Source organism: Aptenodytes patagonicus, chromosome 1 (assembly GCF_965638725.1).
Source record: "Aptenodytes patagonicus chromosome 1, bAptPat1.pri.cur, whole genome shotgun sequence".
In the NCBI taxonomy this organism is placed as follows: domain Eukaryota; kingdom Metazoa; phylum Chordata; class Aves; order Sphenisciformes; family Spheniscidae; genus Aptenodytes; species Aptenodytes patagonicus.
The window spans coordinates 131,759,273-131,784,170 of record NC_134949.1 but is presented as its reverse complement, the minus strand read 5'-3'; the positions used below and the strand labels follow the sequence as shown (position 1 = coordinate 131,784,170).

General features: G+C 36.2%; 1 protein-coding gene across 1 annotated transcript in view; it reads right to left on the bottom strand.

Annotated features, from left to right (window-relative positions):
• The window catches only part of CFAP47 (cilia and flagella associated protein 47), a 371,213-nt gene that overhangs the window by 36,447 nt on the left and 309,868 nt on the right, over positions 1 to 24,898 (bottom strand). Inside the window, exons 58-60 of the mRNA XM_076355671.1 lie at positions 4,883 to 5,042; positions 4,146 to 4,243; positions 573 to 734 (exon numbers count right to left, since the gene is read on the bottom strand). Of these exons, the coding sequence (XP_076211786.1) occupies positions 573 to 734; positions 4,146 to 4,243; positions 4,883 to 5,042 (420 nt within the window). The remainder of the gene's footprint in view (positions 1 to 572; positions 735 to 4,145; positions 4,244 to 4,882; positions 5,043 to 24,898) is intronic.

The following is a 24,898-nucleotide window of genomic DNA, read 5'->3' as shown; positions in this document are numbered from 1 at the left end:
TTCTTTTCTTACTACTTATATGTTGTACCGTTCTGTTTCAAAGAGAGGTATAATACGAAAAGCTGGTGTATCTCTGAAGAAATTGATTTTCACTGTGTCCTCTGCTGATTAACAGTAAGTGGAAGCTATCTTTTTACAAAGCTTTATTACTTCTTTCAAACTAGGCCTCCTTCTTCAATCCTTTTTGCTGCAGATATTGGCCTGCTGGTGGGAATGCATCTTACAAATAGGGACAACCTGCAGATAAATATTTCCTTGCAATGCTTACACAGACATATTTTTGCTAACGTTAGACTTTGTGGAGGCTATTCTCTTTAAAAGGAGAGATGGTATGTGTGCAAGCCTCACATCCAAGACAGGTAGAAAAAGAAAGGTTCAGGTTCAAAGGTGCCTATAACAGCAGACATACTTTTATACGAATGTCCCATATTTGCAACAGGGTAGAAATACGGACTGAGAGAAGGATTTGTCTAAACCTCATCTGTTGTCATGGCAGAGCTACATTTGGTGAAGCACGTACCTTATTTGCAATGTTCCTAAAATAGCATGATATCCAAGCTATTTATTCTTACCATCAGTGACTTGAACTTCTTCTTGGATGTTGGCTGGCTTATTTGTATTGACCATGGCAGAATTTCTTGTGGCAGGCATAGCATTTGCACCAGGAACTACACCAGTCAGCAGCACTTCTACTCTTCTTTCTACTCTCTGCCTAGCTCGACAGCGTACCACAGCTACAAAAAAAGCAAAAAAACGTATTTGTAAAGCGTCAGCATCTTGATTTTAACAGAACAATTAAACATAGAAGTTAAATGTGCTTAGAGAGTGACAGAATTCCAATAGGACCAAGACAACTAAAAGCTTTTTCCCATTCCACTGTTTCTATTGTTCTGTTTAGGTGAAGTAGTAGAAAATACTGCTAAACAAACGAAAATCTGTTCCTACAGTTAGTTCGCAACAGCACTTGCTAAATTTCTCCTTTTTTTGTAATCATGAAATGTATCTTCATTTCAGTTCATTTGCAAAGAGAAATTATGGTATAGTTTGACATAAGCCAATGAGAAAGGAAGACTGAAAGGAAAGCAAAGAAATGAAAGAATTTCAAAGTTAAATGAAAGAATATTAAGTTACTCTTTGATTTCTTAATTTAAGAATATTGTTGTTCAAACTTCAGCTTTTACAGAACTATGCCAGAATAAAAAGAATTCTGATACGAGTTTCTCTTTGAAGCATGACAGAGCTTTTTTCAATTCAGTAAGTGATTTTAATGTACTGCTTCTAAAATATGTCTTTTTTCATTACAAGATAGTTGGGTTTTAGCTTATACATTACATTTTACAAAGCTTACTTCAATAGTTATTGTTTATGCTTCTTTCAGTAATTATTGGCACAGAAAGAGGAGAAAATTAGGTGCAAGAACTGAAAGAAAAATAAGTTTTCCCAAAGAAAAGACTTAGAATTTTCTAGAGTTATGGAAATCAACATGAAAAAGAACAGCTGATTACATACTTCTCAGTTTCAAGGTCTAAATATTATTTTCATCAGAATTATACCCAATGATTTTTTAAAAAGTAACTCTGAGCTTAACATCAAGATTTAATGATAAATAATTTAGAACCATATCTTGGTAAGTAATTATGTAAAGTGTTTTAAAAAACGAGCAATGAAACCCTTACTTCTATACCATGTTTATTTAGCTTCAACTTTCAGTTCTGGAGCTTGATTCACTATCATTATTTTGGAAAACAAATAGCTAACTGCACATCAAGTTCAAGTAATTTCCTTTCTTTAAAAAAAAACCCCAACCTTTTCTTTTTCTTGGTCTTTTCCTGTTTAACAGGGTTTCAGTAATCTCTATAGCTCTCTTCTAAGCATTTCCATGAGGTAGAGTTACTGAAATGGTTAAAAACACATCTTTTTTTCGAGATGCACAGCCTTATATTTAAGAATAAATTACATTGTCTGTACTACACCAGCTTACCAAGTATTTCAGATTACTGTGTGCACACATTGTGTCCACATCATTTTCTATTCTGCAGCTCATCTTACTACCAGAAATGATTCTACATTTTCTTTTTCCTAAATTGCTAAGTAATATTTATGGATAAAAATCAGATCCCTGTGGGATTTGACTGGGCAAGTCCCTGAGCAACCTGATCTAATTAGACTTGGCTTTGAGCAGGGGGTCGGATTAAATTACCTCAGTGGTCCCTTCCAATCTAAATTATTGTATGCTGCTTTGACTCTACAAGAATTAAAAAAATATTCTGGATGATTCTCCATTTGTAATCACTTTTATAAGATAGCCAAGTTGTAATCTACTTAACATGTACTACATGGCTTGTGACCACTGATCATTTTAACTGGTCTCATGAGATACTAAGCCAAGTGTCTTCTAGAAGTTTAAGTACATTAAGATGCAAATAAGAATGACACAAAAGATGAACTGCCTAATATACTAGCAAAGCAGCTTTGGTTTTTGACATAACAGCTTGTAGCCTCCAGGCAATTTTAATAAATGTCTGCATTAAAAGAAATGACAATACTATTTCGATCATTATTAAGAACAATGATTTAAAAACTAAGTCGTTTTCTTGTAAAATACCTGCTTTGGATTCATATCTTACAACAGGGATTTTTAAAAATTCCATTTATAACTGAAAACCATAGACTTTCAGAATCAAGGCAGGAATGGAATCTGTTTCATAAATACACTTACAAACAGGTATTTCAGTTTTCCAGGTGATTTTTCAATGAAAGATCTAGTACTTCCTTAGAAAAAAAAATTAGCCCAACATAACATGGTGATGGCCAAAGAGATATGTATTCAAAAATAATGCAGTGCTCCTTGTATGTATTACAAACTTTTACTGAACATAAACTCGTGGAGAACACACTTAGTTATAAATATTCTGCAGTTTAGTTTTGCCGTTTTAAAGAAGTATTTAGGAATTTAAAATTATGTAAGATTTGACATTACTTAAGGTTCTGATCATATACAGAAGTGATGTCACTTAAGCAATTATGAATGCTAACACTTTTAATTCGTAACTTCTATACCTAATGAAGACAACAGCCCAATAAAAGGGAGATGTATCTCAAAGTCTGCCAGTGAATTACATACCAGCTTTAAATAACACAACAAACATTCACATCAATATACATAGTTTTAATGCTAATGAGACTCGTTAAAAGCATCATTTTGGGCAACAGCTGATTGCATGATAATATTCTGCCTCATTCCTTAAGGTATTAAAGTGGAAATTAAGGAGATGAAAGCTCTAATTAATACCACATCATTGGTATTTGTCTGCAAGTAAAGGGTCCTTAAGCAAATTAAATTAATGACAGTAAAAATATCTGTTTCTATAGTTTTCCAGAAGTTATTCCTGTACCTTAGTCTATTTAGTGTAGAAAGGTATTATATTCATTCATCAAAAGACAAAATGGAAAGACAAGTTGGTGTAAAATTGTCCCTCAACTACACCTTGAGCTATAGTTTCATCAAGGTTATAGATTTAAAAAGCCGTTCACAATTTCTGTTTCACAATTCTGAGATTATATCACACCTTTAAAAAATAGGTGCATCAAATCTATAAACACTTACTATCCCAAAAATAAGCAACAACAAAAACCCTATGAATGGCAGTCATCTTTTAATGCAAGTTTACTTCTCAGGAGCAAGTGGAAAACTTACTGCTATTCACACTAGTCTATATTCTGTTTTAGATTAAGGAGTGAAATTCAAGGCTGAGAGAAACAGCGGACATCTACTCCAATATTTTGTACCCTGTAAACTCTCCAGAAGAGTGTTCTGGGTGCACAAGCAGAAATCTACCCTTGTGTCAGTCTTTTGTCTGATTTACCTTTGGTTCCCTAACTCAGCATTAACTGGGACACCGAAGGGCACAAGCCTTGAGATTTTCACCTGCTCCTGGCTCCTTTTTTCCACAATGAGAACAAAATAATAGATCTAGATTTGCTTTGTAGGTTGGCAAAGGAGATTTTATTTTTAATATGTGATTTTATCTTTTTTTTAAGATGTAGCAAAGTACAACTGCAAATTCTCGTGATCAAGCAGGTGAGAACACAAATGACTAATTTTCTTAAATTTATTGTTCATGTTTTTTTCAATCATTACCTACCTGGAACTAATTTCTGCTGCGGTGCTTCAGGTATTCCATGAACCGGATACATCCAGAGTATTCCCTGAATTCCCCCATTCTCTGCTACAGTAACACTGCTTGGAAAATAAGTAAAGAGTATCATTGTGATAAACTGCTGAGAATTTTTGTTTCCAAAGTTATCTAGGCTTACGAGTTGTTGAAGAAGTGAGACTCTATTTTATTGTATGCTGTAATGCTAAACATACTTAAGAAAAATATGAAATAAAATCCAACCAAATCAGAACAGCAATCATTTACATCCACTTAGTTTAGTGTCTTCAAATATTATTCTGTCAGGATATGAGAACATTTGGCCTTATCTGGTCTCTCTTATGTCATGTCTACACTGAAACAAAGTTTATGCAGTTTATGCATTACATAAACATATCCACAGGAGAATCATTATTAGCCCAAATATACTGAAAAATTAGAGGCATCTAAGAGCTTTCATTTGCTCAATATCCATAACTGCACTGGCAGCTAGTACTTTACATTTTCTTTATTTAAAGTTAGAAAAGATAAGTATTGAAACAGATAAAAGTCCTACCCTAAATGTGCATACTTTGCAGGGTACATTAAAAGCTTATGTTGGATACCTATTGCCCTCAAAATCAGACACTTGATTGCCCACGGGAGCTACACACAAATATCTGAAGGGGAAAATGATGACTTGAGTATCCTCAATTACTTTTTCTTTTCCTGTTAGAATAAATTACCTCTTTAAGCCTTTACTTAATGCAGCAGAATCCTCATAAGGCCAGTTTTCACCATTTTCCCTCATTACATGAATTACCACCACAGCCTCATACATTTTCATTGTATCTGGCATGAATAACACTGGGATGTCCAGTTTTTCTTTCGGAGCTAATCGGGTTCCTGTAAGACAGAACAGATCGTTATGGTTATTTTGAAAGTTTTATAGATTATTTGTATCATTTTAGTCATATATTTCCTTTTTTATTTTTGATACACTATTTAACATTTTATCATAGTGTACCGTTCTCCCTGTGATAACAAATTTCATTTTACTCTGCCCTTGCTACAGCCAAATCTCATCTTATAGTAGCATTTGTGGCCTGGCTTCCTGTAATAAGGTACTTCTTGATTCAATGTCCTGAATAGAGAAGTGTTATTTTAGACTTCTACTTACTGATAGAACTTTGAAATGAAACCCAGGGAGACTCTGAAGGCTCAAAACAGAACCAGCATGATTAAGTGAATCCCACATTTAATAGCCAAAGATCATGTATAATATGTGTAAGTCAATCCAATGATTTTCTAGGGCCCAAGTCATCTTTTCTGAGCATCTGTGGGTTGCAAAGTAAGAGAGTAACACTGCATAAAAAGGACCAATCCAAAAGCAATCATTCATGTTCAGGACATAATTGAAATATATTTGAAAGAATTTACATTATTATTATACAAGCCATGCCTTTTCTGTACGATTTTTTATCTGATTGATTTTGCTGTTTTAAAGAAATAAACCTATGTTGTCTATAACGAAGGTGGCCTGATACATTGCATTTTTAAGGGCAGTCTTCCAATGACTTGCCAGTCTGCCAAGTGTCAGAACATCTACCTCAAGGTGTGTTCCAGCTATTTCAGAAATAAAGTTATAGAAAAATCACACAAAGTAGAACAAGTAAATCATACAGTCTTTTCACTATCAAGCTCCTTGCATTGAAAAGAACTCTTGAAATTAGGGTTAGGGCTTCAGCTTTAATTCTATCTGCAGAAAAACCTCTTAGTTATGAGTAACTACTTCTCCATTAAGCTTTGAATCAATTTTTGTGATAATTTTTCATGCCTGCTACAATGCATACATGCTAATACAAGTCTGAGGATCGTTCCCTGAGAACGATTGAATCTCCTCGAGTTAGTGTGCCTGGGACAAGCAGTACTCTCCCTGTGATTGCTTCTGCTGATAACCACAGGCTGCTGGGTGCTCAAAAAATGTCAGCAGGGAAACTTTTATCTTGTGCTCCAAATGTTCACCTTCCTACAGCCTAAGTGGCTTGAGGGTGAAGACCTCAATGCTGAGAGCTGTAGCAGAGTGAGTGGTAAGAAAACTGAAATGCAGTCTTGGGAAGGACAAAATATAAAAAAAGAGGTGGATGCATGGAAGTTTGGAAATGAAAGTGGACGTGTAGGGAAACAGAGTAAAGTGATGACAGACAGTAATGTCCAGAAGCAAAAAACATCAAGTAAGTCACAGCAGGGTGGCAGTGAAGGGTTTGAAAGACAGCTCTCCAAAACACGGAACAAAAGCCAGGACTCCTTATCTGCACCAATCCTCTGCTAGCATTTAGTTATAAAGTCTACTGGACATTGCAACTTCTATCACTACCTCACAATCTGTTGTTGCTATCATTTATTCCTTCAACACAAACAGCAACTTTGAATAAAGATATCCAAAGCAGCTTGCGTAGATTAACAGCGTATTTAAATTAATAAATTGCCCTGTCCAGACTAATTACCTTTATGAAGAATTATCTCGTACTGTGTTACGTAGGTACTTCCTATAGTATATAATGTTACTGAAGTCGATGTGGTTCTGCAGTTGTAAAGCTTTTAGCCAGAAACACTCCTAAATTAAAATAAACTAACCAAATTAAGATTGGAAAGTCAATCTTAAATTAGGAAGGTTGGGATTATTTAAAGAGAAGCCACTCCATCTGCAGGATTTCTGCCTCTTTCAGTAACAATGCCTCAAGACTTCAAACATAGACCACTGCCTCACATTATTATGGATTCTACAAATAGTAGGGAATTCTTACCTAAATATATCTGGATTTCTGTATGTAAGAGCTTTATCATGTAGTAGTTATGGAAATTAACCAACTGCTTTGCACTCATAATTGCTTAATTTTTGTGTATTTGTAGAAGTCCATCATGGCATGAGCAATTTGTCTTTGAAATAATTACTTGAAAAGTCTTGTACCTTGAAATAGCTTGAAAATATCCTCATTAAAAATCCATTTAAAATGCTAATATCTAGATGAAAAAATAAACTATATTTTTTCTTTTTTCTTCTTTCAATAAAGATTTAAGATTTTTCTTTCGATCTTAATCTCCCTATTTGATGCATTATCTATCAAGTACATACTCAAGATTTAGAAGATATACTATATATATATGCATATTGTGGGCAATAATGTGGTCAAAGGATTTTTTGAAAACCTTTAAAAATTAGCAACTGATTTTTTAATCCAGTATCTGAAATAAGTAAGCTGACCAGACACATTGTTGCCATACTTCTAAAAGCATCTGAACTAGGATCCATCCCTCTGGAACAGAAGTCAGCTACAGCACTGATGCACTGTTCTCCCTCTGTGAGAGAAGAGGCAGCTCTCTACCGTGATTTGCCCACTTTGGGCCTATTCTGGTGTAGTTAAGGCAGAGGCCTGTAATATCTTTAAATTAGAAGTGTATTCTTCAGGATATATTTGCAATTAGATTGCCTTGAATCCAAATACATGCATACCAAAATAGTGTAATCAACAACAGTATGTGAGCACTTTGTAACACCATTATAGCACATCCAAACACAAGGCATAGGCATTTTAATTAAGTTTGCGAGCAATGTGACCACCAACGGGGCAAAGACATATGAAGTTGCATGTAGGAGGTATCCAGGTAACAGAAGTTGCAAGATGAGGCACAAGGTAAGCAGAAGAGACTGAAAATAGACAGAACATCCTGCTGAATACACAAGAGGGATGATTAGCAAAAGCAAAACCAAAATAAACAGCATGGGGAGCTGCTGAGATTGCCCTTTGGAGGTGGAGGGGACAAGAAGCATAAAGCACTGGCAATGACCAAGGAAAGATGGAGAAGAAAGTCAACAAGACCACTTCAGTTCCAACTTCTCTCGTCAGAGTTGTTCTTCTCTCTCAAGTCTGATCACTTTGACCTCCATGATGAAGAAACATCAAGGACCCAAGCCATCACTGCTAACTATATGGCATCAGCTTCATGGCATTGTATACTTACTGCTAATTTAGGATATGATTGTTAAGGAATAACACTTTTATACATGTAGTAATAGTGATTAACTGTGTAAGAATTACTTATTAGCATGACATTTATTGTTAATAAATGTAAGATTTTGTTTTAAAGTTTAAAAATGGCCTAATTTGTCAGTCCTCTAAACACTCCCATCACAGAGATCTCTAATTCCTTAACAGTGTATTTATATGTGTATATATGTAACTGCATACACACTATGTGTACTGTGTATATACACAGAGAGAGATCATTACCTATAGCTATACACACACACACAGAGGCATGCACATCTATTCTATTGCAACACTGGTCAAGTATATCTGTGGTTTGTAGCCATTTCCTTCTTGGCTATTTTCTCTCTTTTGTCACAGAATCATAGAATAGTTTGGTTTGGAGGGGACCTTTAAAGATCACCTAGTCCAACCCCTCCTGCAATGAGCAGGGACATCTTCAACTAGATCAGGTTGCTCAGAGCCCCGTCCAACCTGACCTTGAATGTTGTCCTTCTAGGTCATTGTGGCTGGCTTCTCCTCAAGCTGCTGAAAGGCTGTGAAGGACAGAGGACCTTCTCCCCTCAACAGTGCAAAAGCAGCTTCAGCTCCCCACAAATCACTTTGTGTTCTTTAAAAACACTCCCCCTGCCTTTTCCCATATGTGTAGGAAAACACCATCCCAGCTCTTTCATCAGTACATCTACTGACACAGCAGACAATAATATGAATGTGGGCAATTTTAGTACAAAGCAGCATGACTGATCAAGTTGCTCCTATTTCTCTGTGGACCTCACGTGTTCTTCTGGGAATACCAACAATGTATTCCCTCCCCATGCCCTCTACAGTGATGCCGATACACTGCAAATAACAAATTGCTGCTACATCAGCATCTCACTGATTGCAAAATATCCAAGTAGCTGTTGAAGCTAATTTTTGGTCTCTAGTGTTTTACCAGAACAATATACTCTGGATGTTTTGCACCTTAAAAGAAAAAAAAAAAAACCAAAACAAAACCCAAACAGAAAACAAACAAACAAATCTTTTCAGGAGTTATAATTTAGAATAGGGTTTTAATAATTTCATTTGCAACTCTTTTAACATATGACAAATAGAACGGACTTTAATACCTAGTTACACTATATATGCATTGCATGTACTGTTTGAACTGTAGCTTAATTATGCCTGTTACAGTACATAGTGCCTTGATTTTTAAAATAAATTTTAATACAGAACCCATATGATAGCATTCTGGATCATTCTGGCAGAAAATTGGTTATTAAAGATCATGAAAAGACAAATTTTATAGTATCACTATTGAAACAGAATGTGTTCACATTTTTAATAAAAAAATCTTCCTACTAGAAGCTGTTCATAATGACAGTAATTTTTATATCACTGGGCTTGCCTGCACCTGTCAACTAACCAACTGATCATTAACTGCTAGTACAGATTTATTTCCTTATGATTTTGCCTAGTTAATAAGATAGATGAAATAGGCCTAATTGCAAAAACCAGACATTGCTTCATGCTTCTCTTTTCTCCTTCCCATTTATAGAATGTGGGCCAGCAACTGCTGGCATAACAGACAATAATATCTATGCGGACAACTGTAATACAAATCAGCATTACCAACCAAGTTGCTCCTACTTGCCTGTGGACCTCAAGTACTCTGCTAGGGATACCAAGAACTGATCCCAACGACTGATCCCTTATCTTCCTGTAAGTATTTATACTGCAATGAGTATCCACAAATTCTTCATAAGAAATCCATAGCAAGGCTCTTTTCAGAATAAAGCAGCATCACATTTGCTAAAAAGCTTTGGGCCAGATTTTGATAACACCCTACCTCTATTTCACTGTCCTACAGGCCATTAGGAAACAGTGATAGCAGAGTAAGCTCAGCTCACCCTTTAAAAGACTGAAACCATCTGATTCAAACCAAGGGCTGCAATTAGAGCCAACTGCCTTACAGAGAAGCATGCGGAGATCTGCGTCCTCCCTCATTTCTTTTTTAGGAAACCTGTTTTTAAGCCTTGCCTTGCCTCCAAAGGCTGGTGGAAAGCACTGATTCTGTAGAAGATTCCTTGGGCATCGCATCCTTTGACACTTGAGCCTAGAACTCAGAACTGAATTAGATAATTAAATCAAAATTAGTATATTTCAAATTCCTTGCTTCGCTTCTATGGGGCACTGCACTGTCGTTGAGTTCTGTGTAATTTCTGTGTCAGCCCTAGAAAGCATAGTGCTGTGAGAGCTAAATTAATTAAAGTAATGAAGCAGTGGATCCCCATAGCTGGGATTTTATTTGGAAGGAATACAGATGGGTAAAAATGCGTTTCTTGCTTCTACAGTAGCTTAGGAAACTGTTTAAGAGCAAGCATCTCAGGCAGTGCCACACTGATAAAATTGTGATGGCAATAAGCAAAATATCCTGCAATATCTTTGAAAAGAATCATCATCCTCTCATCTAACCTTATCTTAAAGGCATGTATTTTTCATATTAGTAAGGTACTTTGATGGCAGATTTTCTAGATGTTGAAAGGACCATCTCCTTGATGCACTGCTGTCAAGTCTGTAGCATCTCAGAGTGCCTCACATTGATTGTACCCAGAAGAACAGCACTCAGTTCAGATTCCTCTAATTGAAAAAGAGAGATGAGGCAGAGCTCACTGTGTCTTGTTCAAGTCTGATGGGGAATCATTTAAGAGTGGGCACTTTTGTTTGTTTTTTTTTCCTGATAGTTTCTCCATTAAAATTATTAGGATAGAATCATTTCAGTTAAAACCACAGACGGCCCTGCTAAAATTAGCACTGGCCATATAAATGTCAACCCCGTATAATCAGGTCTGTTTTCTACCATTATCCTCAGAATCTGGAAAGGGCAGCCTCCAAAATATTCAAAGACAGCAGCTGCTGCTGGGGAAGGATTGGAATTCTTTCTCAAGGAACTCATCCAGAGAGGACTGATACCAGGCAGTAAAGAGTGATGTATTGCCAGCACTCCAGTAAGTATCTGAAATACATAATAAAAGCCAGGCCTAGGTATTCTTCATTTATTTTCACCCGCTAGAAGAGATAAAAGCCTGGGTCACATATGAAGACTAAGATTTTTTATAGCAGCTCTTCCCAAAGTGGTTCAGTGCTAAATTCCAAGAGTTTAATAAAGACAGCATTTCTGCCTCAGCTGTTATTAAGGATGGGTTCATTTTTGTTTGCATCTTTTTTTTTGTAGTGCTTCCAATGAGGCTGCTTGAATTTTTGATTCCCTTTCAGTAAAACATGATCACAATCCCTTGTTATGGGTTCTAATTAACAAACTGAGAATGCAGCAGTCTGTGTTTGTTTTGCTACATCAGTATTATAACTAGTCAGTCTCAATGAGTAAATATGAATAAAATTTTCCGGATTGACAGCCATCACACAACAGCCAACAGCCTCCATCTGTGGAGATATTAAAAACTTGACTGGACATGGTCCTGGACAACCTGCTTTAGATGACCCTTCTTGAGCAAGGGAGGGGTTGGATGGACAAGATGATCTCAAGAGGTTCCTTATCACCTAAACAGTTCTGTGATTCTGCAATTCTGTGATCATGATAGATCACTATGCTTTGTCTTGTTTCTGCTTTTAAGAATACATATAAAATACATTCTTGTTTGCTCGATACAGACACTTATCTCAGTGAATTGCAGGTGATAGGAAGAACAGTGCACCTCCTACAAAGGGAAAGGAAGAAAGCGGAACAAGGTATCACCCTGGCTCAACAATTAGTTTTTGGGTGCGCTTAAAAGCAAAGCAGCAGCATACCAGCTATGGAAAGGCAGCCAAATACCCATCAAGGACTACAAGAACCTTGCTAGGTCATGCAGAAATGCAGTCAGGAAGGCTAAGGCTCAGCTAGAACTGAAATTGGCCAAAAATATCAAGAACAAGAAAAGGTTCTTCAGATATGTGAGTAGTAAGCAGAAGCACAGGGAAGACAGTCCCATGGCTAAACAGGGCAGGGAAACTAGTTACATATAATGCTGACCAGGCAGAGGTTCTCACCATGTTTGCTGACGACACTAAACTGGTGAGGCAGACAGAAGGGAGAGCCAACTTAGAGAGACCTGGACAGACTGGAAAGTGGGCTAGCAAGAAGAGCATGAAGTTCAACAAAGACAAGTGCAAGGTCCTGCACCTGGGATGACATAACCAAAGAGCCCAGTACAAGCTAGGATCCGATGTGACTGGGGAGCAGCCTTGCTGAAAGGGACCTGGGGGCCCTGGTGGACAACAAGCTGAACATGGGTCAGCAGTGTACCACTGCAACAATGAAGGCAAATTGGATCCTGGGCTTCATCCACAGGGGCACTACTAGTAGAGATAGAGATGTGATCATCCCACTCTACTCAGTACTTGTCAGGCTGCACCTGGAGTACTGTGTCCAGTTCTGGTTCCCACAACTCAAAACAGATGTGGACAGACTGGTGAGGGTCCAAACGATGGCCACAAAGGTGATCAAAGGGCTGGAGAACCTGTCCTATGAGGAAAGACTGAAGGAGTTAGATCTTGTCACCCTGGAGAAGAGAAGGCTCGGGGGGACCTTATCAGAGTTTTCTAGTACTTAAAGGGCATCTACAAAGAGGACTGAGGCTCTCTCTTCACAAGGAGCCACATGAAGAAGACAAGGGGCAGTGGGTACAAGTTGCACTGGGAGAGGTTTCATTTTGACCTAAGAAAGAAATTTTTTGCAGTGAGAACAATCAATGACTGGAACAACCTCCGCAGGGACATCATGGAGTTCCTATCACTGGAGGTTTTCAAGACACGACTGGACGGAGTGCTAGATAATCTCATCTAGCCTCCCTTTTCCATGGAAGGTTGGACCAGGTGATCTTTCAAGGTCCTTTCCAACCTGATCTGTTCTATGGTTCTATGGTATTTATACAAAAAAGTATTCCAAGATGAATGACTTGCATCTCTGAGGAAGATATGAAACAAACTTTACCATCTCAAGATGAATGTTTGAAGGGCACATGTATTACTAAAATGTCAGTTAGTCATGTGTCTTGAACAGTGAAGTCTGTTCAGTGAAGTTCTGAACTTTTTTTCTATATCTGAAATTAACCAGGAAGATAACTGGTTGCTCAGTCTTTCATGTCCTCTAGACATGAAGAGCAAAATCCATAAATGAAGCATAACTTAGATGAAGTTATGGTTTCTCAAGGCACATATGTTATGCTAAAACTCCTATTTGCATCTTCTCTGGGACAAAGAAAATGGAATGTAATGCACTTCAAGTTAGTTCAACTTATATACAATATAGTAAGTAAAAGAGCTAATACAATAAGGATGCAAAATGCTAAAGGTTAAATTAATCTCATCCTACTTTTTAATGTTTACATCACCATTTTCCTTCCCTCAGTACAGTTTATTTAGGTAGGTGGGATGCAAGGGAGATTCCTTTCACAGATGGTCCACAATGATTGTATTTCTAGGAGGACTCTCTGCTTCCTGAATTATGGATTCTTCCACCAAAAGTTAGAGTTGCCCTTTCCTCTGCCTCTAAAAGCTTCACAAAATCACAGAATGGTTGAAGTTGGAAGGGACCTCTGGCAGACATGTGGTCCAACCCCCCTGCTCAAGCAGGGTCACCTAGAGCTGGTTGCCAAGGATCGTGTCCAAGAAGGCTTTTGAATATCTCCAAGGATGGAGACTCTACAACTCCTCTGGGCAACCTGTTCCAGTGCTCGGTCACCCTCACGGTAAAAAAAGTATTCCCTTATGCTCAGATGGAAGTTCCTATGTTTCCTGTCACTGGGCACCACTGAAAAGAGCCTGGCTCCGTCCTTTTTGCACCCTACCTTCAGGTATTTATATACACTAATAAGATCCCCCCCTGAGTTGCTGAGTTCCTTAGTTGAAAAAGTTAAGTCATGAATATGCAGCTCAGATGCTAATAGACAATTTCACAAATGACTGGTTAAGACTTGAGAAGTTGCTTTAAGAAATAAATGGCACAAATAAAGGAATGAATGTTCGAGTCTTTAAGTGAAAGGCTTCACATCATCGCTATCATAAGCACACAATAAAATGTATTAGATACAGCATGTTTATAAGAGTTGTTTGCCATTTTATGCATCTTGTGTTAATACAATTTTGTATACTTCTGGCAGAGTCTTTCTGGCTTATTTCATTAAGAGATGTAATTTAGAAGAATTTCTTTCTGGTACAAAATAATGGATACAAGTTAAACATTTGCTATTTAGATTAAAATAAATGGATTGAGAACAGGGCTCAGTAATTAAATATGTTGTTTTATTTAATGCAATTTATTTTGTTTCTAAACAAAGCATGTCTAAAAGGCCAAGCATAAAGTTTCCTTTTCATTTATAAAATTATCCTTCTCTAACTAATAGCCTATAGTGCAGTTGCAGCCAAAATCAAAACCATTATTTTGACAGAAATACCTATTACATTTACTTATTTATTGTTGAAGTGCAGTAACAACTAAGCTTACAAGGGTTAAGCACACTGAGGGAAAAAATGTTTCTAAGTATAGTAATTCACTTCTTTGGTGAGAACCAAAACAAGAAAAATTACACTTAAGATCTTTAATTCTGAGAAAACTTTAAAAAATACATGTAGCAGAGGTCATGAAGATCACACTCTCTTACTGAGGACAAATGGACAATAATTTTTTTAATCCCCAGTATAAGATTATCCCTTAATATATTTCAGAACGTCTCCATCACTTCCATAGCACATATGATGATCAAATTTGGTGTAAGAATGTTCTGCAGTAATACAGAAATTATGTAACCTAAACTGGTTTATCACAGAACATCCCACTTATCTCCAAAACTCTGGTGCCTGCAACTTTGACTTTGGGTAGGTGTTACAGAACTGTTAAATCTAAAAAAAAAAAAAAAAAAAAAAAAAATTGCCTGACATTCATACACATGCCACATTCAATTATATTTTCCATCTCTGCTGCTATCTTATGCATTTCTCTTGGCAGCATGGGATATCTTTGCAATTTCCCTTCAGAAGTGCTGTGATGATGGACTTTGGGTTCACTTTACAGAAATCCAGTCGGCCAGCACATTAGGAAAGACACATCTGAATGGCAGGAGATGAGAACAGTAAGAAGGCAAGGTTGAAGAGCAGTACAGAGCAACACATAAGACACACGTCAGAGAAGGAAAATTATTGTAAGGACAGGGAATAGTGAGCAATAGGACTGGAAAAACAAACACACACAACGCTGAAGGACCAGAAAAAGGGTAACAGGCATAGACAGTAACTTGCAAAATGATGCTATGGCAGAGAGCAGAATGAGTGGAGGAGGCCAGACTGCATTACATGGAAGTCATTTGGCAGATGGAATGCCAAACAGATAAGAGTAAGGAGTGAAGAAGAATAATCAGGAATGAGAGTAGTAGAAGTTTTCTAATTATCCTATGGTCCAACACTTTTTCTAAAACTTTATGGTGGACTGGCAGTTTCTCTTGCTTTTTCCTTCCAAATCTATTTTTTTCCTTCCAATAATCTGATAGACAGTAGATCTATCCCATCTTCCTTTGACCATTTTATACATTTGAGAATTGTTTATCATCCTTATTTCCCTGATGACAACTTTACGTTGATAAAATTTTGTGAGACCATCCAGGCATCCAAAATCTAAAGGTCTGCAGCGCAGTAATGTCCTAGATCCAAAGTCACAGAAAGCAGGAGGCATACTGCAAAGTCAAACAAAAAAATGCAAAATCTCTTCTATATCAGCACTGTAAAAGATGTATCAATACACTTTTTCTCTGAATGATTCTATCTGTGACACATTAAAAAATAGGCAAGTAAAAACACAAGTTACATTAGGTTAATTGGTCCTTCCTTAACTATTTTTTCATTTTATTTCTGCACACATTTAAATATAATTCTGATATTCTCAAGAGAGATTAATTGATAAATAATGATATAGAATAAAGACCAGAAACACAGTGTGGATGGAGAGGGATTGCTGAGGTGAGTGGGGGGATAGATAGTCACATTTTTTAGAAACGGGATCTTACATGTTCTGCCCTACTGTGGTAATGGGAAAACTATGGCCCACTCAACCTCTCTCCCCCTCTACTACAGTGAATTAACTGTGTTCTCTATATAACAAGACAGTCTACCAGCACTTAATAACCTGCCTAAAATCTTAACAAAAACTAGAAAATAACCACACAAATATTTCGAAAATGCAAGAACCACACAGGAAATATCATATGCTTTGTAAACAAGTGTGAATTTCTTTTTAGTGCCCAGCCACAAAAAACCCCACCAAACTTTATCCTTTCTCCCTTAAAGAAAGTTCATGTTACCCTAAGATAGAGTACTAGCAAGTAAATTAAGACTGTGACAGCTTTCCCTTTTCTTAATCTTTTTCTAGACCCAAACACACACAAAAATGTCTTGAGTCCATGGTTGAAAGGAAACTGTAATTGCTTCAGTTCAGGCATAATTGAATTTTTGACATATGGCAAATAATCTGATTATTTTTGACAGATACATTTTTACTTTCATTTTAAACTTTTCTTGGATATACGTATCTCTTAGTCCGATCTCTGAAAGTACAGTAAAGTTCTGAAGCTATGGCAGATTTTAATCAAAATCTGCAAAGTGTTGTGAAATCAGTAATGACACTGGTGCTGTTACACCTTTCTACACTTCATATACAACCAAAAATTGTACTGCTTGTTACAGGTTTCCGGGAGACACATCACACTTCATAGAGCAGACAGTAACTGGAAACATACATATATGTCTCCAACTGACTCTTGTAAGTGAATGGGATAGAATGATTACTCAGCACTTTTGCCTTTTCCAAAGTTGTTTCCTTGACACAGTTTATAAACTTTTCAAACAGCCAGTTTAGCTATTATTCTCCACTGTGAGTCACATGTCTGTATTTCCTGAGTTATGCATTTTCATAGTATTTAGACTCTTCATCACTCAAGGTTTACATGTTTCTGCAGAAAGGCGGAATTGAGCTCTACACTGTTTTTTTGGTTTCTTAGTACTCAAGAAAATAGACAAATTTGGTAAGAAGAATCCCTCTTGAAAAGTAACTTTTGCCCATTAATTTGACTTATGTCATAAAACAGTAGTTCTGTGAATGAGAGAACCCACAATATGCTACATGTATTTCATAGATAATACTTCCCATAGTAGGAATATTGTTTCTACTGGAGGGAACACTTCTGTAGCCCTGTAAATATGGTTTCTTTCCATTACTACTAAAAGGCTTTTTAGTGGCCCTACAAGCCAGGGTCTAAGGATTTGATTGACATTTGTCTTGGCATAAGTTGATTTTAGCTTCTTTTATTTATGATAGCAATTGTTTAGCAGTCAGGTTAGCTTTAGGATATTTTGAGTTTATAGAGATATGAGTAAACATCTGTGCAGACTGAATTATCTATGATACTAGAATAAAAAATGGTTTGCAAGAGTGTAAACACAGGATGGTACCAGATGTCCAAAACTGTAAACACAAATCACAACGGTCACTACAGGAATACAATCTTGTTAAACCAGTTTAGATAAAGCAGAGAATTGAGAACCAGTAAAGAGAAAGTTCACCTATGTAGACCGTGTTAAGATAATGCATAAAAATAAATCCAGCCAGATCCCAAAACTGTTGAGGAATGAACACTTTACTAGCCCTCCAAGCAAGGAATTTGGGGCATTGACAGCTCTCTGACATCCCCATCCAACCTCTGCACCTGGGGAGGGCTGATGCTGTCAAGCTTGAGACCCAGAGGGAGACAAAAGGATGAGCATTACACCAGAAAAAAAAGGGTAGATAATAGGAACGTTTCCCTATGTAACAATATTAACTATGTTAACAGAGGCTTTTCTGTATTATTGTTGACTCTGAATGGTAGTATTATTGTAACTGGACTAACAATAACGTTTATTAGCCTGTCAATTAGACAAACTAAGAATTTTTTTTCTCCACTAATGTACCCTTTTGCCCACTGTGTTTTGTGTGCAACATCCTAAAACCCAACATGTGGCAATGCCAGCCTCAATGTTAACCCCTGAAATTTGTCAGCAGATAATCTCTACATTCAAACGCTATGAGGAAATCAGTTACACATATTATTCAGCCTGAAACAAAAAGAAATCAGGCTTAAATGAAAATATACGGTCAAGCTCCTACCTACAAAGCAGAAGAGCAAATAAAATACTAAAAGACAATTCTAGATTACTTGCATTTCACTCAAAATGGTTTTTAGAGCTGGGAGTTCAGCCTTTACACCAACTATTCTAAAAGTTGTCCCCTTAACCGAAACTTTTCTCCTACTCACAGCTTTGCAGATCGAATTTGTTTGGCCTTGTCCTTACAGGTAAAATATTCAAAGGTTAGCCATAATATTGCTGCAATGTAACTGAGGTATTTGGGTTTTGGCTAGGAGCTGGTATCTTCAGAGAATACTCTCTTGAGACATCTATTGCCCTCAAGTTACTTCTCTCTATAGAAGTTTTGTTTCACAATTTTGAGTAGTTTTTTTCTCTCAGACAGCAAAATACACATTTCAAAACCTTTGTTCTACTGTGTTTTATATGCTACACATATAAAGTAATATCAGCTGCAAAACCGTTCTGTTTGCCTACGTGGTTTTAGATGTATCATGGACTTTCCATGGAAATAGCATTTGATGCATTAACAACAACAGCAATAGATAACTTGGTACTTAAACCAAGCAGCCTTCTCTCCCTAATGCTAACTATGAGTTCAAGATGTTTCTTGTAGCATAATGTAAGTGAAAAAGAAAAAATAAAAAACATGCACTCTGAAAACAAAGTTTCAGGACTCAATTTATAAAACTTTATGTAGGAAAAGAAAATCCCTCACAGAAGACAAAAAACCTTCATTTCTTTTACATTTATTAGCAAGTCATTTTGATTACTTCCTTGGTACAGGAAAAAATGCAGTCAAATAATGGCCTGGATGTCATGGCTGTTGGATTTTATTATAGTTTTAGGAGTGAGCACTGATTTAACTGCAGCAGCCTCATACAGAAGCCAGCAATCATATGTCCAGGATGACAATTTAAAGAATACATCTTACGTTCTGACTGTGATTATTGTCATGCAAAACCTGCTCCAGAGTTTAGCAAGACTACCACAGAATAGTAATTTGTTCCTAGAGGAAGTAAAGAAAAAAACATCAGCAATATCCTCTAGCAAGAAACTATGTTGAGCTGTCAAATGCCTTTCTACTTCAGAGACATTTTGGATTTTTATGGCCAAACTGGTAATTCACACTGACTTGTTCTTTTTTTAACAAGTAATGCTTTCTGACAGAACCTATACATACTGTATGTGTCTTAGGTCCATAGGTCTCAAACTACAAAATAATTTATTTTTCAAACTCTGAAAATTCTCATGTCTACACAATATCATCTTTTATTGTCCGTGTGGTCTCACATGCTATTTACGTACATCTCTGCTACTCAGCCATTACACCACGTAAGGACACATCAGTTTAGACATATGTTCAGAAATATTTTAACCCTACTGCAAAGATCTGGGACATGTTGGATCAGTTAATGATGTGGCACATAGCTACTCAGTTGTCAGACTCAGGTATAGATACAGATCATACTTAAATTTTATTAAGACTTCACTGAAGTCTCATAATATTTTATCCCCTGAATTCCTGTGGTTAATATGATATTTATTATGATTCTCCTGGTTTCCTGAGAGGTAGTTGCAATGTGGCATGAGTTTCCAGCCATAAAGACACTTAGCAGTTCTTGGTTGGGCATTGTGCATTGCTTCCTGTTGTGTGAACAAGGTTAAAATCAACTCTGTAGCCCTAACTTAGAGCAAATCGTAGTCAGTATTCCAAAACTCCAATAAATATATGAGTTGGTGGCCTCTTAAATTCAGAGAGGAATATAGAGGGATATGCTTGGGGACCTCCAGAAAAAGAAGAAAAGGACAAAATGCTTAGAAGCAGACATGTAGGAAATCAACTGGATTGGAAAGACTTGCTATGGTAGGAGATAAAAAAAACATAGTCCCCCAGTGGAGAGAGAGAAGATGCCACTAAAAGTGGGAGTTACTATTAAGATATTCTGGAAGGGATCAAGGACCCAAATCACTTGACAGTGTCAGGATGATTCTGAATCGTACTGACACAGAAGACAAGCTTTGGATGACCCAATGGTAAACGGGAGCTGCAGTGTTTCTGAACAGAGGCGGCTGCTGCAGATCCTGTACATCTGTGTGAATCCAGAAATGGAAATCATTATGCAATCAGCAACTCAGGAGGCAAGATGACTACCAACATCAATGTTTTCATATGAAATACAAAACAAATGTCTACAATTTAGCTTTTACTTATTTTTGCACAAACTGCTCATTTTTAGTTCTTAGTAAGAGACAAGTTATTTTTCTTTTGATTCAGGAAGGAAGAAAACAGATCATCATTGCTGATTCTTTCTTAAAACTTAATTAAAATACAGTAGTGGATAAAACTACGTGAAAACAATACCTTTCTGGAATAGGAAGGAGACATTTTAGGTCAGTTACTGTAACTTTCACTGACAATAACTTGTGGTGAGGTAACTGGGAACCAAAATTTTCATGGAAGTGACTTAATCAATTAGGATTATCCATTTTAAATCTGTCAAAAGTAGAAGCAGACAGCCTTCAAATCTAAGGCTTTTTCCTTTTCCATATGGTTGAGAACAGTCTCTAAAGCAGCTCAAGGCACAAATGATTTGCAGTCAAACGTTGAACAAATGTAGGGACAAAAGCTTTTCCCAACAGCTGTTTGTCATAGGTGTGAACTGAAGAAAAGGTGGAGGAAAAAATCCTTGTGTATAAAGATGACAGCGAACAGATCTTCAGAAACTGTCATTTGGTATCATCTTAAAGGAAAAAAAATGAAAAGGTTTATTTTCTGATATATGGCAGCAAGAAGTTGGAGAAAAGATTAGAAAAGAGTTCAGAAAAATTAGTAGTTAATTTTTCCTACAATCTACAGCTTTTTCTGAGGGAATATATTGGACCTCCAAATTTAATTTCATTATTAGATATCTTCCTTTTGTATAAAGACTAATAACCACAAAACTTAAAAGAAAATGGTGATTCTTTAGAGGCAACAGACTGCAATGGTTATGTGTAAAGAAAAGAAAACTTGTACAATCTATATCTATTGACAGTACTCGATTTCTTGCCCCAGTTTTCATCCTGAAGTAGTAAAAGAATAAGCAAAATAATATAATGGAAATTCTGGAAATGTTAATCCAGAAATTTCAAAGTATTTTTTGCCATTTTTGATTGAACCAATACGAGCATGTTTAAAGACTGTTTACTTATCCAGAACTCTGCAGAGATTTTTTTTTATTTCTTCACTGCTGAACATTTCAGTCTTTGTGATCACCTAACTTGACCTAAATACACAGGATTTCTCAGAACTCATTTGAAAAATCAAGGTTCAGTCTCAATAAGTCTTCTTGAACAAGAGAATTTAATTAGAAAAAACACGTCCACTTGATTTAAAATTTGCCAGTGATGGTGAATCCTCTACAATTCTTTGAGAATTGTTCTGAGAGTTGATTAAGCTCATTGTTAAAAACATGTTTCATTTTGTATTTGGCTACTGAATAACATTGACCTGGATTCAGTCCCTGCTTTTTCTGGTGAGAGTGAACACTCTTCATTACCAACATTCTGGTTTTTAGTGAGGTAGAACAAATGAATCACCACCAAAATGCTCTTTCGTCAGCTAAATAATTTGGGATGACTGAATCTCTTAGTCTCATCTTAAATCATTTAAACATGCTTGTACTGCAAAGATGAACACCTGTAGAAGGCAACACAGGCTAACTAACATTGTATACCACATGGAGGGACTTTATAAGTAAAGGCAGAGGTACCAAAAAGTAGGGGAAAAAGCATTTCCAGTTAATTCAGAGTTGGAAGAATTAGGTAAATCCAGGAAACAAAAATAACATAAAAATTCATTCTTGATTTGGGAAAGGGACAAATCAATAAGAGGAAAAGACTAATAGGATACAGTCGGTGATTTTACACTTGAAGAGATGTAAAGCAAGATGGAAAGATAAGGATCATCCAAAGTTTCCTCAACAGCTACTGCCATGCTATTATATTGTGTATTGTGGTCTTGCGCTATTGTGTGTGATAAAACTGAATTGCTTGTTTGTGCCTGTAGAAAACTTAAATGTGTTATTCATACAGGTCTGAATAACAGTTCTTTTCAACAACCAACTTCTTATCTTCCTATTTAATAGAAAAGAAAAAATTGTATACAATGGCTAGAAAAAAGGAACTGTAACAGCCTCTAACAGGACTGCATACAATTTGGCTTGTGGTTTCTGCTGATTTATGTAGCAGAGGTAATAAAAATGGCAGCAAACCTCAGGGATTAGTTTACATTATTGGTATTCATTGTCAAAAAGGCAGTACTACCTGTAATTAATAGATATCAATTTTTATGGGCTATTAACCTTTCTTTTATCTTAATCTCCATGATGAAGGAGAAAAAGATTTCATTTATAAGGGATTTTCAGTGCTTGTGAAGCAATCAGATAAAAGTTAGAGAATTCAACATTAAAAGTTGTTGCAATACTATAGTTTTCACTTCAATGTACAAAACAAGGATATTTAACATTAATATTCTTAGAAGCAGGCAAACAAGGCAATCACAAAACCTGATTTGCATTTAATAAGTTCATCTATTACAAAAAACTCTCCTATGTTAACTAGACTGAATTTCACACCTTAAAGAGAATGTTAATAGTTCCAATTTATAGATAAAAGAAACTGCGTCACATCAGGAAGTTTCATGGACTTCTTGATGGTTGCATGGAATAGTTTGAATTCTAAGCCTACTTTTAGACCTTTGTAAGAAAATTATTTTCCAAACGCTTCACCAAACAATTATGAGAAAAGAGGATCTGCTTACCTTTCAAGCCTCTAGATTTTATTTTGAAACAGTCACAGCTTTAGTATGGGAAAGCTTTAGTACACCTATACTTCTGTTTCTCTGGGTTAAAATGAATAAAATGTTAAATACCTTCCCTCACATAAGTGGAGATTTGTGAAAATAAAATTATCGAGTACCTTAACAATATGCGAGGGTGGGAAGTACTTAAGTATCAGTACACTTTCATTACCTACTTAAATTTTTAAAGGTTATAACTGTTTTTGCAAATACAGATTTTACCTAAAATAGCATATTAACAGTAATATCAGAAGTGTCAAATCCTTGGGCATAAACCACTGCATGGTAAAATTAGTGTGTGATCAAGAAGAGTCCCAGAAAGCCAAACACTCTTCCAACTTTGCTCTCATGAGCCTTTAAACTTGTTGTCGTCTCAAAAGATATTATTACCGTGCAAAGAAGTAAGTTCAATTTCCCTCCACTCAGCAGAAGATGATACTAGACCAAGTGACTATGAATGTAATAAAGCATCTTATGTAAGTTGTTAACATAAACTCTGATGTCCAAAGAAGAATTCTGTGTTGCATACTTCAATGGTTGTGAGATATTACTCCTTGTAATAGTAAAGGTCATGATTCAAACACTTTCCATCTAATTGTAACATAAATCTTTGTTCTGCGTTTCCCTAAGAATACCCAAATTATGTCCTATACTTAATACCAAAATCCCCTCTGTTGGCTTACATACTGTGATTTATGAGCAGGATAAGCATCACATTAAAATAGAGGCAAAGACTGAGTTATGGTTAAAGCACGTGCTCCTCTTTCAAACACAGCAAACACAGCAGTAGTGTCCATGTTCTTTTTTTCCTGGCTTGGTTTGGGTTTTGGGTGGGTTTTTTTAGCTTGGTATCAGTGATGCATTTAAAGAAATAAATACTGCTTAAACCTAAATATTATTGTAAGATGCAAGATCATTACTAATGTTGATGATTGAAGGTATCAACCTGATCTTCATGTAAACAGAAAGGGTTTCAGCATAAATATTGTGAAAGCTGAAAATAAGATCCTGTATGCATCATAAAAGTAGAAAAAAAGATAAAATCAATTTTTACTGAAACTTATATTAAGAGGAAAGAGGTACCAGTGGTATGCATTCTTTTTGCGAATACACTCAGGCAGGTACAATCCCAGTGGCTTTATCAAACCAAAATATGCCCTGCCTAATCATTCAGGCTTTGTGGCAGAAAAGTAAGTCAGGGAATCCAATTCCCCCTGGTAACTGAAAGATATCAATTTTTAACGAGAATGTGAATAATTTATTATCTCCCCCATAAAAAATATTTTTAACAATTTGTTAATCTTAGTAATAGTATGACAAAATATCTAGGGAAGAGAATTAAAGCAGCGGAATACTTAGGATATGATGTTCGTTTTAATTAAATTATTCCTCCCCTACAGAGAACAGTTTTAAAGACCCCATTTGTCAAGAACTGGAACTGCAGTATTATTGATCCAGGTTATATCTTGTGAACAAGGAGAAATATATAATTTTGAGGTGAACATATAGATATTGGCATACTGAAGTATTTATCAAAATAATTAAACACACAAATAATCCCACCTCAGTTCACACCACAGGAGTCAGAATACATGCCTAACATAGACATTTACGTTTCCTGTAGTTTCAATGCAACCGAAGCAGATGTTTGAATTTAAATTCTTTGCTATTTAGGGATTGCCTTACATACCTGAAATTAAACATACTCCAATATGCTACTG